The 16192-nt window shown below is 50.7% G+C and overlaps 1 protein-coding gene across 1 annotated transcript; it reads left to right on the top strand.

Moving 5' to 3' along the window:
* Nucleotides 1–113: 113 nt before the first annotated feature.
* IL27RA (interleukin 27 receptor subunit alpha) lies at nucleotides 114–16043 on the top strand. Its single transcript, XM_036302814.1, is given in 15 exon segments — nucleotides 114–310; nucleotides 740–857; nucleotides 4670–4827; nucleotides 4912–5069; nucleotides 6843–7002; nucleotides 7102–7166; nucleotides 8467–8650; nucleotides 8747–8935; nucleotides 11356–11457; nucleotides 11529–11687; nucleotides 14363–14488; nucleotides 14868–14961; nucleotides 15119–15212; nucleotides 15336–15497; nucleotides 15500–16043. Coding segments are annotated over 15 exon segments (1872 nt in total). The 5' UTR covers nucleotides 114–234; the 3' UTR covers nucleotides 15527–16043.
* The last annotated feature ends 149 nt before the right edge of the window (nucleotides 16044–16192 follow it).

Below are 16192 nucleotides of genomic sequence, written 5' to 3'. Positions count from 1 at the left end.
TCAGGGGAGTTAGGCCGAGCCCTCAGCCCTCTCCACCCGACGCCCCAGTCGCCTCCCCACTCCCCCTCCCCCGGGGACTTCCCGCTTTGGGGAAGGGGCGGGGACCCAGCGCAAGGTGCGGAGGCGGCTGGGAGGGGTGGCTCCGCTTCCGTCGCCGCTGGGGCGCTGGACTCGGAGAGCAACGCGGCCTGGGCCCCGTAGGGCCCTGGGGGACCCAGAGGCGCAGGGGCCGCCATGAGGGGGGCCTGGGGCGCGCCCTGCCGGCTGCTGCCTCTGCTGTTGCTGCTGTCCCCGCGGACAAGTGTCCAGGGTGAGTTCTGGGCCGAGCTCGCGCGGGGCGCTCTACCGCGCGCTCAGCCTTAAAGCGCGAATTCTCCAGGGCGAACGCCAAGTTCGTGGATGAATGACAGAGGTCCGGACCCCACTCTGCTCCTCCCTGGGCAGGGACAGGGCGCAGAGAGGAGTGGGGAGCGCGAGGCAGGGGGTGGAAGTCAGCCCCGGGGTGGGGGTGGGGGTTGGGGTGGGAGCTCTTGGGGGTGGTAACGGGATGTGGTAGAGGGGGGAGGAGTTATGCCCAAAGCCTGGGTGGAGGTGCCCAGCGCCCCCTTCCTGCTCCTCACTTGCGGAAGGGACCCCGTAATCCTCCAGGATGATCAGAACTTGGGTGGCGGGCGGGTTCTGGGCAGTGAGGAGGCAGGGGATTGACCCCTCCCCTCCCTGGACCCTCGCCCTCTTCCAGGCAGCCCGGGGCCCCTGCGGTGCTATGGTGTTGGGCCCTTAGGCGACTTGAACTGCTCCTGGGAGCCTCTTGGGGACCTGGAAGCACCCTCCACGCTGCACCTGCAGAGCCAGAAGTAGTGAGTACAGTGGGGTGGCTTGGGGACACTGAGACTTTGGAGGGGTGGCCGCTCAGGTCCCCGCATTCTCCAGGTGAGAGGACCCAGGAGTCGTGCCCCCAGTCCTCCCCAGCTCTCAATAAATCCAGGTCCCCTCCTTTCCTGGCTGCAGGACCCCAACCGGTCCCTTTCCCTCTCTGAGACCCCTTTGCTCCTCTATCAAATGGCCATCTTGAATGACACCTGCCTCCCAGGGCTGGCTCTGAGGGCCCCATGAGGGAGGCGCCTGGCAGAGAAGGTGCTGAGTGATGATAAGCTGTTTTAGGTGCTGGGTGGCCACTTAAGGCCTCTGAGCTGATGCAGAGACCATTGGGCCGGGTGCTGGGGTGCAGCAGTGAGAGAGACCAACAGCCAGCCTGGTCCTCCGGGCCCAGGGGCCTCACCTGCCTTCATGATGACTCGCTCCTGGAAACTCACAGTCATTTCAGGTTTGGCTAAGTGCGCAGAGAGGGAAAGGAGCTGCTTTTTCTTTTTTCGTTTTTTAAAGATTTTTAAAATTGATTATTAGAGGGAGAGGAAGAGGAAGAGAGAGAGATAAAAAAAATCAATGTGAGAGCAGAACACCGATAGGCTGCCTCCTGCACCCCCGCCCCCAACTGGGGATCAAGCCTGAAACGGTATGTGCCCTCACCAGGAATCCAACCAGCAACCTTTTGTGCATGGGATGAGCCAGCTGAGACTCACACGGCCAAGGCTTTGTTTTTATAATGGTGGTAAAATACACATAGAAAAGTTATCCTTTTTTTCTCAACCATATTTAAGTGTACAGGTCAGTGGCATTAAGTACATTCACCTTGCTGTGTAAACATCACCACCACCTGTCTCCAGAAGTGGGGCCTAGTTTTCATTGGTAGAGGTTGGGGGAGTCAGAGAAAGTTCTTCCCTTTTTGTAATGAGGTGAAATTCAAAGAACATAAAATTTACCATTTTAAAGTGAACAATTCCGTGGCTTTGGTGTGTTCACGATGTTGTGCTACCACCATCTCTATGTAGTTCCCACACATTTCCGTCACCCCCAAAGGAAGTTCCATTCCCATTAGCAGTCCCTCCCCATCCCCCTCCAGGCCCTGGCAGCCACCAGTCTGCTTTCTATCTCTGTGGGTTTGCAGGTTCTGGACATTTCATATCAATGGGCTCATCCACAATGTGTCTTCGGTGTCTGGCTTCTTTCTCTGAGCATAGTCTTTTCAGGGTTCATCACCTTGTAGCAATATCAGAGCTTCCTTCCTCTTTATGGCTGAGTCATATTCTCTTGTATGGATGGGCCACATTTTAGTCATCCATCCCTGTGTTGATGGACATTTGGGGTGCTTCCACCTTTTGGTGATTGTGACTAGTGCTACTATGGACATGTGTGTGCAGTTATGGAGTCCCTGTTCTCCATTCTCTGGGTATATGGATAGGAGTGGAATTGTTGAACCATATGGCAATTCTCTAACTTTTTTGTTCTTGTTACTCCTCACCTGCGGATATTTTTTCCATTGTTTTTTAGAGAGACGGGAAGGGAGGGAGGGAGGGGGAGAGAGAGAAACATCGATGTGAGAGAGACATATCGATTGGTTGCCTCCCTCACACACCCCATCCGAGACCAGGGATTAAACCTGCAACCCAGGCACATGCCCTTAACTGAGAATCAAACCCGAGACCCTTTAGTGCAGTGGTTCTCAACTTTGGCTGCACATTAGAATCACCTGGGAATCTTTTTTAAAATCCTGATTTCTGGGCCTCATCCTCCTGAAATCCTGTTTCTTTGTTATGGGGTTGGGGCCACAACATTAGTAACAAAGAAACAGAATTTCCGGAGGATGAGGCCCAGAAATCAGGATTTTTAAAAAAAGATTCCCAGGTGATTCTAATGTGCAGCCAAGGTTGAGAAGCACTGCTTTAGTGCTTGGGCCAATGCTCTAACCCAGTGATGGCGAACCTATGACATGAGTGTCAGAGGTGACACGAGAACTCATTTTTTTGGTTGATTTTTCTTTGTTAAATGGCATTTAAATATATAAAATAAATATCAAAAATATAAGTCTTTGTTTTACTATGGTTGCAAATATCAAAAAATTTCTATATGTGACACGGCACCGGAGTTAAGTTAGGGTTTTTCAAGATGCTGACACGCCAAGCTCAAAAGGTTCGCCATCACTGCTCTAACCACTGAAAACACTGGCCAGGGCAGCTGCAACCGTTGATGTTCCCACCAGTAATGTAGGAAGACTCCAGTTTCTCCACATCTTCCCCAACACTTGTGTTTTTGTTGTTTACATGACGGACTTGTTTTGGGCCTTTGAAATCCAATGCTTGGGAACTTCCTTAGTTCCTCTTTCTCACCCACATCTGATCTATGAGCAAGCCTTGCCCACCCCACCTTCAGTGTTATTCAGAATCTGGCTTCCCCCACTCCCTCAGCACCCAACCAGCCTCAGCTCCCATCATTGCTGGCTTAGAGGTGCAGTCACCTTCTCCCTGAGCTGTGGTTTCCACCCTCAACCCTGCAGTCTCTTCTCTGCCATAGCCTCCAGAGGACACCTGTGAACATCAGAGTCAGGGCATCTTCCTCCTCTGCTCACAGCCTTTCAGAGCTCCTACCTCACTCAGGATAAAAGCCAGCCCTCCTTGTGGCCCACCAGGGCCTGCACAATCACCTTGTCACCTTCCTGTCCTCACCACCCCGCCCTCCCACTCACTCCACTCCAGCCACATGGGCCTCCTCTTTACTCTCCCTCAAACACACCATGCAGTTGACCCCAGGGCCTTTGCACTGGCCATTCTCTCTTCCTAAAATATTCTTCCCCAGGTACTGCATAGCTCCACCCCATCCTTCAGGCATTTATTCAAATGTCTCCTCGTCTGAGAGATATTTTCTGACTACCCTCCCCAAAATAGCAGTCAGTCCTCACCCCGTCACCATACTGCATCCTCTTCACTCTGCTGGATTATTCTTTATATCGCTCATACCTCCATCAATTATATATTCGTTTCTCATCTGCCAACCCCACTGGAAAACCAGCTCCAAGAGCAGGCTCTTGCCTGCTTTGATCATAGTCCTATCCTATTTCTACAACAGGGCCTGGCACAATATATATTTGCTCACTGAATAGTTGCATAGACATAAGTGTGCATATCCTATATAATAAAAGGCTAATATGCAAACCAACCAAATGGGAGAACGACCAGTTGCTATGATGCACACTGACCACCAGGGGGCAGATGCTCAACACAGGAGCTGCCCCCTGGTGGTCAGTGTGCCAGAAGCCAGGCTTGTGGCTGGTGAGCACAGAGGCGGTGATGGGAGCCTCTCCCGCTTCTGTGGCAGTGCTAAGGATGTCTGACTGAGGGACATCCCCTGAGGGTTCTCAGACTGTGAGAGGGCGCAGGCCAGGTTGAGAACCCCCGCCCCCGAGTGCATGAATTTTGTGCACCAGGCCTCTAGCGTGAATGTGTGTGTGTGTGTGTGTGTGTGTGTGTGTGTGTGTGTAGAGTAGGTGCTCAGTAAATACAATAACCGATGTTCACATAACATGTATTATGCACCCAAATGGTGTTCTAAACGAATTCCACTTATTATCACAGAGGTTCTCCTCTGTCAGCCCTTTCAGCAGGTGCCCTCATTTTGTAGATAAGGAAATTGAGGCAGGGAGAAGTTAAGTTGCTTGTCAAGGTCACACAACTCCAAAATAGGAGAGCTGGGATTTGAACCCAAACAGAGCAGTTGTTGGTATGGCTTGGGCCCAGCCCTATGTACACCTCCCCCTACTCCCCATCTCTTCTCACAGTCATTCCAACAGAACCTGGACTGTGGCAGTGCCTACTGGGCAGAGCTGGGTGACCATCCCCCGGGAACAGTTCACCACATCTGATGAACTCCTTGTCTGGGCAGCCATGGCGGGCCAGCCTCTCTGGCCCCCAGTCTTCGTGAACCTGGAGACTCAAAGTAACAGGCAGGAGGGCGGGTTGCTGTCTAAGGGGTGGGTAGTCCTGAAGCCCAACTGAGTGCACCCTGTCTTCCCCTCCTCAGTAAAGCCAGAAGCCCCGCAACTGGGCCCTGACGTGGACTTTTCAGAGGATGATCCCCTGGAGGCCACTGTCCAATGGTCCCCACCTGCATGGCCACCCCATAAGGTACTGGTCTGCCAGTTTCACTACCGAAGATGCCAGCAGACGGCCTGGACCCTGGTGAGTGTCTAAGTGCTTTCCCCCAACCCTATTCAGGGCGTTAGCCCCAAATCAGAGACCAAGCCGAGAGCACATTTCTCACCTGCTCCTGAGTCTGTCTGCATCCCACAAAAGACCTGTACATGTATTTTCTTCAACTAAAAAAATTACACCCCCCCCCCCGATCTATAAATTCCATGCAGTCTCAATCCAAATTCCACTTGGAATTTCTGAGAAAAAATAAACTTCTTGTAGCATCTTTATGAATGAATAAAAGTACTCAAGTAGCCTATGTTAACCTTAAAATAAGAACAAGGGCACTTAGCATCATTTTACAGATGAAGAGCAGTGCCTGGTTCTCAGTAATCACTCAAAAAGAATTAATAGCCCAGCTGGCATGGCTCAGTGGTTGAACATGGCTCAGGAGTTGAGCGTTGACCTATGAACCAGGAGGTTCAGTTCAATTCCCAGTCAGGACACATGCCCAGGTTGTGGGCTCAATCCCCAGTAGCGGGTGTGCAGGAGGCAGCTGATCAATGATTCTCTCTCATCATTGATGTTTCTATCTCTCTCTCCCTCTCCCTTCCTCTCTGAAATAAGAAAATATATATATATTTTTTGAAAAAATTAATAAAAGCAGCCGACATGCTGAGCATCAGGTCCAAGGCTAAGCAAGTAGCATGGGTTATTTTTTTTTTAATTTTAAAAATATTTTTATTGAACTGTGACCTCCTGGTTCATAGGTTGACATTCAACCACAGAGCCACACTGCCACGCCGGCTGGGCCAGCATAGATTATATTGATAAGAACTTCCAACCTTCCTACATAGCAGATACTTTTAAGATCTTTATTTTATAGTTGGGGAAGCTGAACCTCAGAGAACTTAAGCAATTTTCCCAAACCCACACGGGAAGAAAGTGGAAAACAACCCCAGGACCATGGAGTCCAGAAGGAGTTGGGGGACCCATCCATGCACTATAAGAGCACACCCCAGAAGATGCATGTCATTTCTGTTCATATCTCATTGGCCAGAACATAGTCATGTGGTCTCACTTCACTGAAAAGGAGGCTGGGAAATGTAGTCTTTATTCTTCATAGCCATGCTCCCAACTACTACTAGGAGGCTGTATTTCCAAAGGAAGCGAGGGAGAATGGATATTAGGGGTAAACAACTGTCTCAGCCTCAGCTTTTGATGCAAAACACAGTGTAGAGCAGAGCTGTCACTTTGATTATTCATACAATTCAGGGCAATGCAGACTTTGGAATCTGACTGCCTGGGTACGAGGCTCAGCTCCAGCACGTGCCAGCTCTGTGACCTCGGACAAGTCGCTCCCTCTCTCCGAACCTCACTTTTCCTAACCTGTAAGATGGGGGTAATAATAGAATTTACCACCTATTGCTATACCTGGCACATGGGGCCCAATTTTTTTTAAAGAATAGTTTACTGATTTGGAGAGAGAGATGAAGGGAGAAGGAGAAAGAGATCGATGTGAGAGTATAACATCTATCAGTTAGTTACCTCCTGCATGGCCCCTACCAAGGATCGAGCCCCTGCAACCAGGGCCTGTGCCCTGACCAGAATCAAGCCTGCAACCTTTCCGTACACAGGACAGTGCCCAGCCAACGGAGCCACACCAGCCCGGGAAGGACCGAAGTTTCAAACAAAAGTCCAACGTCTTGGGAACCCACTCGGTCCCAGGCAAAGCAGGATCGTTGGCCACCCTGATAATATATAAGATCAATTACTGTCTACTCAGCCCTCAGCCTCATTGCTCTGTCCTTCTCTCCCCAGTTGGAACCAGAACTGAAATCCATACCTCTGACCCCCATTGAGATCCAGGACCTAGAACTAGCCACTGGCTACGAGGTGTCTGGCCGCTGCCGAATGGAGACAGAAGAGGACCTGTGGGGCGAGTGGAGCCCTATTCTGCCCTTCCAGACACTGCCCTCTGGTGAGAGTCTCCTGGCTTACCCCCCAGCACCTTTGTCCCCCCTCCTGGAAGTCTGTCTATTCATGTCCCTTTCATTTGTGCCCCTTCCTCATCCAAAAGATGTCTGGATATCGGGCAACCTCTGTGGGACACAAGATGGACAGAAATCCCTGCTTCTGTGGAAGGTGAGTTGTGGGGACCCGTTGTATTTCTCAGCATGTGTCAGGAAACCCCCAAATAACAATGATGTAAACAAGACAGAGGTTCCTGCCCTCATGAGTTTGCTTCAAGGCTTAAAGGAAGGTGATGATCAGAGACGTCCTGGCACAGGTTGGGCCCAGAACATGCCTCCATCACCTGGGACCTCTGAGCTGAGACTTGAAAATGGGAGCATGTGTTCTAGACAGGGAGACAGAACAAAGGTTTGGAAGCAAGACTAGGCTTAGCTCCACAAAATATAGCAGTGTGCTAAGGGCTCGGATGCTAATGTCAAAAGGACATTATGAGGTAACACACATGGGTACAACAGTCCTCATTGATCCAAATCTGCTCAGTGCCTACTGTTTTCCAGGTATTGCTAGGCCCTGACTCACAGTAAATATAGCAAAGCACAAAACAACAAGGTCCTATCTTCTTTTTAAAAAATATGTATTGAATTCTGGCCAGCGGTGCTCAGTGGTTAGAGTGTCAGCATGTGCCAGAAGCAACCAATGGATGTGTCTCTCTCACATAGATATTTCTTTCTCCTTCCCTCTCCGCTCCCTTCTACTGTCTATGAAAAAAATCAATGGAAAAATATCCTTGGGAGAGGATTAACAACAACAACAAAAATTTATTGAGCATTTACTCTTCTTTTTCCTCCAAATATGTTTTTTTTTTTAAGTATATTTTATTGACTTTTTACAGAGAAGAAGGGAGAGGGATAGAGAGTTAGAAACATCGATGAGATGAGAGAGAAACACCTGCTGCACACTCTCTACTGGTATGTGCCCGCAACCAAGGTACATGCCCTTGACCGGAATCGAACCTGGGACCCTTCAGTCCGCAGGCCGACGCTCTATCCACTGAGCCAAACCGGTTAGGGCCCCCAAATATGTTTTTATTTACTTTTTTAGAGAGAGAGGAAGGGAAAGGGCTAGAGAGATAGAAACATCAATGATGAGAGAGAATCATTGATTAGCTGCCTCGTGCATGCACCCTACTGGGGGTGGAGTCTGCAATTGGGCATGTGCCCTGACCGGAAATCTAACCATGACCTCCTGGTTCATAGGTCAGTGCTCAACCACTGAGCCTTGCCAGCCGGGCTGGAACTGTATTCGAATCCCACCTCTACTGTTAAGCCCCTCTGAGACTCCGGTTCCTCATCTGTAAAGTGGAGCAAACAGAAATCTTTCACTAAGTGTGTGTCAGGTGACCTGCACTGAGACACCCAGTAGGTGTCTGCTAAATGGGAAATATTAACCCCTTCTTTCCCGTATCCCACAGGCCCCCGGGCACTGTGTGCCGGTGAGCTATAGAGTCTGGTTCCAGGCTAAAGGTCAGGACCTGATCCTCCAGGAGACGCCCTGCTGTAGCTCCTCCATCCCAACCCAAGCAGAGTGGGTTGCAGTGTCCGTGGTCAATGCCACAAGCTGGGAGCATCTCACCAACCTTTCTCTGGTCTGCTTGGGTAAGAGGCTGTGAATGTCCTCCACTCAGTGCCCTGGAAGTGCCAGGAGGGGGCCTCCTGAATGGGCAGCTGAGACTTCTTCCCCCTGCCCTTTAGGGTCAGACTCTGCCCCCCGTGGTGTGGTGGTCAGCAGCATTGCTGGGAGCACAGACCTGCTGGTGACTTGGCAGCAGGGGTCCGGGGAGCCACAGGAGCATGTGGTGGACTGGACTCAAGATGGGACACCCCTGGAGAACCTCAACTGGGTCCGGCTTCCCCCTGGGAACCTCAGCGCTCTGTTGCCAGGTGAGGCCCCGCTACACCTGGTCTCCCATCCCAGCTGCTGGAGAGCAGACTGATGGATGGGTATGCAGGAAAGAGTGTGATGCCTAAGTATCATTAATTCATCGACCACCCACTGTGTGCCGGCATCTATTCTAGACACTGGTACACAGTGGTGGCAGCTGACATCTATTGGCATTTACCATAAGCATTAAATCATTCAAAATTCCTTATAAAATAGGTTTTTGCTATTCCCATGATGGATTTACAGATGCCAAGAAAGGCCCAGGGTGGTTAAGCAACTTGCCTGAGGTCTCACAGCAAGTAGGTGGTAGAACAAGGATTTAAATGACATAGTCAGGCTCCTGAAGCCAAACCCTGAGCCATCACTCTCAGCAACATTCTTGTGGGTCAGGCAGACAATGAAACAAGAGCAAGTGCTTATAATGTCATTGGAGCAAAATAAATCAGTGTCAGGGGAAGGAGGGAGAATCGCCGTTTTAGAAAGAAAGGTTAGGAAAGGCCTCTCTGGGAAAGTGGCGTTTGAGCTAAGGCCTAAAGGAGGTGAGAAAGGGAGCCATGAGGATGGCTGAGGAGAAGGCAAGAGGGAGTAGACAGTGTAAAGGCCGTGAGGCAGGGATGTATCTGACGTGTTAGAGTCAGTAAGGAGGGCGGTGTGGCAGGAGCGGAACGAGTGAGCGGGAGAGTGGGAGGAGGTGAAGGCAGGGAGGCCATGGGAGACAGTAGGAGGTAATCGGCCGAGTGTGCAGGGACATATGGGCCACAGGGAGGATTTTACCTTTTTTGTCTCAGTGAGGTGAGACACAGAGGATTTTGAACAGAGAAAGGAGGTGCCCTGACTCAGGTGCTCACAGGCACCCTCTGGCTGATGTGCTGGGAGGAACATACAGGGTTGAGGGGTGGGGAGGCGGAAGTTGAGAGAAGGAACTATACTAGTCCAGGCCAGAGATGAAGATGGCTGGACCAGGTGGGGACTGAGGTGGGGAGAGAAGCAGGCAGGTTCTAGTTGGGGAAGTCTTGGAGCAGAATCTTGGGGACCCATTTGACATATTTGCATCTGAGGCTTATCCACGTGGAGTTGTCCAGAAGACTGTCAAATGCTCCAGTCTTGGGCCAGCAATGAGCTCTGAGCCGGGGCTTGATACTGGGGAGGCCTTCCTTCAGGTTGAGAGCTTGGGAGAGCTTGAGAAGGTGTTGAATGAGAAATGTAGGAGAGAGTCCTGAGGCCCATAAGCATATATGGCCGAAAGAAGAGGAGCCTCAATTCTGGAACATTCCCAGTTTGGAAAGGCCATGCAGCAGCAGTGGTTTTGAGGAGGGACTTCAGGAACCTCACTTACCCGTGATGGGTGGTATCAGGGCCCCCATCCTAGCCCAGTGTTTGACCATCTCCCAGCCTCCAGCATTTCCTGGCCTGAGGCCAGTTTCTGGTCCCTGAAACCTTTTTCCTGCTGGTAGAAGGCTGGAAGTGCAGGGAGGTAAGCCACTTCAGGTGCAGCCCTGACCATCCTATCTAATAATAGACATGGTAACTGACCGTACCTTTGCTACACCTCCCATTGGCTAATCAGTGCGGTATGTAAATTAACCGTCAACAAAGATGGCGGCTAATTTGCACACTGCAGGCAGGGCGGGTCAGCGCCATCCTGCCTGCCCCGCCGCCATCCAGGCCTGCTATCTGCGACCCGGGGTGGCGGGCGTCCCAAGTGCGACCCGACCCGGGGCGGCCGGGCGGGGCAGCAGCGATCTACCGGCCCACCCTGCCACCGTCCGGGTGTCCCATGTGCAACCCGACCCAGGGCGGCAGGGCGGGACAGCGTGGCTCCTCTGTCACCCCAGCTTCCTCATCACAGCTCCCTTGGGGGCCTAAGCCTTTAGTCGGACATCCCCCGAGGGCTCCCTGGCTGCCAGAAGGATGTCTGACTGCAAGCTTAGGCCTGATTCCCCGGGGAGTGGGCCTAAGTCAACAGGTGGACATCCCCCAAGGGGTCCTGGACTGCAAATGGGCTCAGGCCGGGCTGAGGGACCCCCCCCCCCCGCCCCGCCCAGTGCACAAATTTTTGTGCACCAGGCCTCTAGTTGACAAATAAAGGGTTGGTGGATAAATACCCAGCTCCCTCCTCCAAGGAGATGGGTCTCAGGTGCGTGCTCTCTGCTGCCTCCCAGAGATCACCAGCGGGAGTGAACCCCCGTTACCCACAGCAGGAACTTGTTTGCAGACGCACAGTTTACCAGCTGCTTTTCTTTCCCTATTTCTCTTCCCCGCTGGCCCTCTGGGTGTTCTCTGGGGTTACTTCCCAGAGAAATGACTTATACTCAGATCTTGTTCTCTGCGTGTCCTTCCGGAGACCCAAATGAAGGAAATACATAGGGGAGGACAAGCCAATCCAAACTGGACTTTGCTCCTCCCCACTTTTCCACAGGGAATTTCGAAAAAGGGGTCCCCTACCGGATCACAGTGACAGCAGTCTCTCCTGGGGGCTTGTACCCTGCCCCCTCAGTCTGGACGTTCAGAGAGGAACTAGGTAAGCAATGGGGCTGGAAGATGGAGGGTCTGGAACCCTGGCAGACCTTGACCCACTGGCTTTGTCCCCAGCACCTTTAGTGGGACCAGCGCTTTGGAGACTCCAGGATGCTCCCCCAGGGACCCTCACCTTAGCGTGGGGACAGGTCCCAAGGCACCAACTTCGGGGTCATCTCACCCACTACACCTTGTGTGCACAGAGTGGGACCAGGCCTTCCGTCTGCATGAATGGTGAGCTTTTCTGCCTCCTGCCCCCTGCTCCCAGACCCCACAAGGCCCACCCATCCGTTTACCTCACCCCTTGTCCTCAGATGGGCCCCTTTGGTTCCCTCTCAGTCCCTGGGAGAACACATGATGTCATCTGTTCCCTAGTGGACAATAACCCTGGTGGCTCTCTAAGTAATGGACTGTCATTTGGCCATTAAAAATAAAGACTCCAATCTATATTTATTGATATTGAAAGATGCCTGTCATATTTTATTAAGTGAAAAAGATAAAAGGATTCAAAACTCTGGGATGGTTCCATTTTTGTAAAATAAACCAGCATTGAGCAAAGCTGAGGCAGAAATGAGAAGATAAATTTCCCTCAGTGCCAACAGTATTGTAGGATTACATATGATTTTTATTTCTTTTTCATACTTTTGGGTATAGGCTAAATTTTTACTCTGTGCACCAATTCCTTCTTAAAAATATATTACCCTTTTTTTCTAATTACAAAAACTATCTGTGCTTGTTACAAAAGCTGACACACATCATCAAGAATATCAGCATTTCATCATTTCACTGATACTGACAACACAGCTTCCAGGTTTTTTATGCGTATGTTAACATACATAGGAGTTGGTGTTTTGAAGATTTTTACCATTTTATTATAGAAAATTTGAAGCACATACAAAAGTAGGGAAAAGATAACAAATCCTCGTGTATCCACCGCCCAGCTTTAGTAATTACCTCCATTTTGCCAATCTTGTTTCAATTTACAACCCCTCTCCCACACACAGACACACTTTTTTTCCTAGAGTCTTTGGTATCATTTCACTCCTAAACACATTAGTACTTCACATTTGTTCCTAAATGATAATGCCTATTTTTTAACATAATTACTTTGCCACAATTGTATCTTGCAAACATATAGATATAGATATAGATATAGATATAGATATAGATATAGATATAGATATAGATATAGATATATAGATGATATAGATATAGATAGATATAGATATAGATATAGATATATAGATATAGATATATAGAGCTTTAGGTTAAAAATTATATATATTATTAAATATACATACATGTATATTGTCATTATTATTAAAAGAGGACCATGTTATAGGCTACTAGAGGCCCAGTGCATGAAATTTGTGCATGGGTAGGGTCCCTAGGCCTGGCCAGCGATCAGGGCCGATCTGTGGGGTGACCGGTGGGGCAATCAGGGGGGCCCCCCACTGGCACCCACCTTGACCAGTCTGACACCACCTGTTTGCCAGCCCCATCCCCCACTGCCACTGCTGGTTGCCTCCCTCTGTGGGGTGACTGGCCGGGCGATTGGGGGCCCCCCCGCTGGCACCTGCCTTGGCTGGCCTGGGGCCTACAGGCTGGGGGCAGCTCCTGCTTTGAGCATCTGTCCCCTGGTGGTCAATGCGCATCATAGTGACCAGTCATTCCACTGTTCAGTTGATTTGCATATTAGGCTTTTATTATATAGGACTAGAGGCCCGGTGCATGAAATTTGTGCACTGAGTGTAGAGGCCCCTCAGCCCAGCCTGCACCCTTTCCAATCCGGGACCCCTCGGGGGATGTCTGATTGCCTGCCTGCCTGATCACCCCTAACCACTCTGCCTGCCTGCTTGCCTGATGGCCCCTAACTGCCCTCCCCTGCTGGCCTTATCACCCCTAACCACCTCTGCCTCAGCCCCCGCCACCATGGCTTTGTCCAGAAGGACTCCCAGAAGATGTCTGGTCTTATTAGCATATTACCCTTTCATTAGTATAGATAGTTTGGCCCATGAATCTTATGACTGATGTTTTGCAACTTTCTTTTTTCCACCTGATGGCTTTGTTTGGATGTCTTTCTTTGGCAGTATATCTTGGTCCCTGTTCATGTCTCCTATAATTCTATAACAAACAAGAAAGCTACTTCCCCTTTCAGCTTAAAAACAAAAAAAGAGCAATTCAGTAAAAAAGTAAACAGAAATAGCTAAGGGAGGTCCAAATGTCTACCCTGGTTCTAAGGAGACTTCCTCCACTGGGTTCTGTGTAGGTAAGGGATATGATACTCGTTTATTCTTTTGTTTATTCAAATCTATATTATTTTCTTTTTAAAAAAAATATTTTATTGATTTTTTACAGAGAGGAAGGGAGAGGGATAGAGTTAGAAACATCGATGAGAGAGAAACATCGATCAGCTGCCTCCTGCACACTCCCCACTGGGGACGTGCCCGCAACCAAGGTACATGCCCTTGACTGGAATCGAACCTGGGACCCTTGAGTTCGCAGGCCGATGCTCTATCCACTGAGGTAAACCAGTCAGGGCCTATATTATTTTCTTAGTGCTTGCTATGTGTCAGGCTGATCCATGTACTGGGATTATGGCTCTTGTGGGACTCTAACTTTCTAATGGAGGACTCACAATCATAGACAAAGTAAATAGCATCTAACCATTCTGTCAGATGGTGAGAAGTGCTGGGTTCAGTATGAAGCAGGGACGATGGGCTGTGAAGGAGGTGCAATTTCACATGTGATGGAGTGAGGGAAGGCCTCCCTGAGGAGGCAACATTTGTGCAAAGACCTGAAGGTGGGAGCTGTGTTGTGGGGGAGAATGTTGCAGGCGAAAAAGCACATACAAAGGTCCTGGGGTAGGACTTGACTGCCTTCCCACCCTTTCTGGGTTTGTCCTTCAGTGAGTGGCAGCACCCAGAAAATCACCCTGTCTGACCTTCCCTCGGGGCCCTGTGAGCTGTGGATGATGGTCTCCACCATCGCAGGACAGGGCCCACCTGGCCCCAGCCTCCGGCTTCACCTACCAGGTAGGGGCTGGGGTGGCACTGCTGTAGTAGGGGGCCTGCTTCATTTGAAGGGGATATGGAATGATTCTCTGGGATTTCATGACTGGACAACCTTTTGACTTGGGGGGTGGGGGTCGCTATTGATGATGCATTTTGATTCTGCTAAATACTGCTGTGGGTTATCAGGCAATGTGTATCTCTGACCATGTCACCCACCCCTCAACTTGACCTCTGACCGATTATTGCTCTGTTCACAAGCCCGCTCCCACCCCAAGATTTCCCTCACCCCTTGCCCCTGCTTATTTTCTGCCTCCCTCACGCAAGCCTGGCACATCAATGAGCCTTAACTGACCTCTCCCTGCTCCTGGTGTCTAACTGTTCTTCTGCCCCTCTCCCCCAGATAACACCCTAAAGTTGAAAGTTCTGCCAGGTGTCCTTTTCCTGTGGGGCTTGCTCCTGATGGGCTGTGGCGTGAGCCTAGCTAACTCTGGAAGGTGAGGCAGTCAGACATGTGGGTCTCTGCCCAGTCGGTAGGGCAGCTGGGCAACAGCTGAACTTCCAGGGTGAGGGGACACCCCACATTCCTAGACCCTGAAACCTGGGCATGGGTATTCTCTGGATTCCCTTCCCTGACTCTTACCTGCTTGCCAGGTGCCTCCACCTGTGGCACAAGATACTCCCCCGTTGGGTCTGGGAGGACATCCCCGATCCTGCCAACAGCAATTCCAGCCGGCCCCACATAGAGGTGAGCAAAAAAGACTGGCTTGTCAGGAATCTCCAGGAGGTTGGGAGATGCTGGGACAGTGGGGAGTGGGTGGGAGCACTGAGGGAAAATGGGGCTCATAATCTCAGCCTCCTCTCTTGCCAGGAGGTACCCCAGGCCCCGCCCCCTGGGGACTTGCCCACCCTGGAAGTGGAAGAGATGAAGCCGCTACCAGTTATAGAGTCCCCCCAGGCCTCCTCCCAGCTTGATTCTGGGTATGAGAAACACTTCCTGCCCACACCTGAGGAGCTGGGCCTTCTGGGCTCACGGCGCCCAGGCCCCAGGTTCTGGCCTGAAATGACCCCAAGCCAGGAGACGGGGTGCTCCTTTGACAGCTGAAGACACTGAGGCTCAGAGAGGCTGAGCCACTTGCCTAAGGATACCCAGGCAGAAAGAGCTGAGTGAGACCGAAGGACTCCTACAGAGAAGGCCTGGCCCTAGAGGGAATGTACGGATGGCTGAGGGAACAAAGGAGAATATACGAAATCCAGAGTGGCAGCCACCTCCCCAAATCTGTCCTGCTGCTGTAACAGAACTGTAACCAAGTGCACTCGCAGCCTCCCTTGCTGCTAGGTGTGGCCACGCACGGAGTTCTCACCCTTGGAATGTGAGCAGAAATGACTTGTGCCAAAGCTGGGACTGGATGGAGCTCCTCCATATTCTCTTTCCTTTTCCATGAGCTGGAAAAACATCAACATGCCCATAATTTAGCTTCAGCCAGATCCAAGAGAAAGGTGAGGACAAGAAAATGAAAGGAACTTGAGTCCCCAAGTGACTGCATGGATCAGAAATAAACTTACGTTTTTATAGTTACTGTAGCTTGAGGTCTTTTGTCACAGCAGCTGCACCTATACATTCACTGACTCATAATCTTTTGATTCTAGCCAAACGAAGCCCTCAATTTCCCACCAGGAGATGATAAGGTGGTTCTGTGCCAAAAACACACACATTCGAGCTGTCCC

The sequence above is a fragment of the Myotis myotis genome, unplaced genomic scaffold (assembly GCF_014108235.1).
Source record: "Myotis myotis isolate mMyoMyo1 unplaced genomic scaffold, mMyoMyo1.p scaffold_m19_p_33, whole genome shotgun sequence".
NCBI classification, from domain to species: Eukaryota; Metazoa; Chordata; class Mammalia; order Chiroptera; family Vespertilionidae; genus Myotis; species Myotis myotis.
The sequence above is the reverse complement of the archived record's forward strand: the minus strand, read 5'-3'. Positions and strand labels throughout refer to the sequence as shown.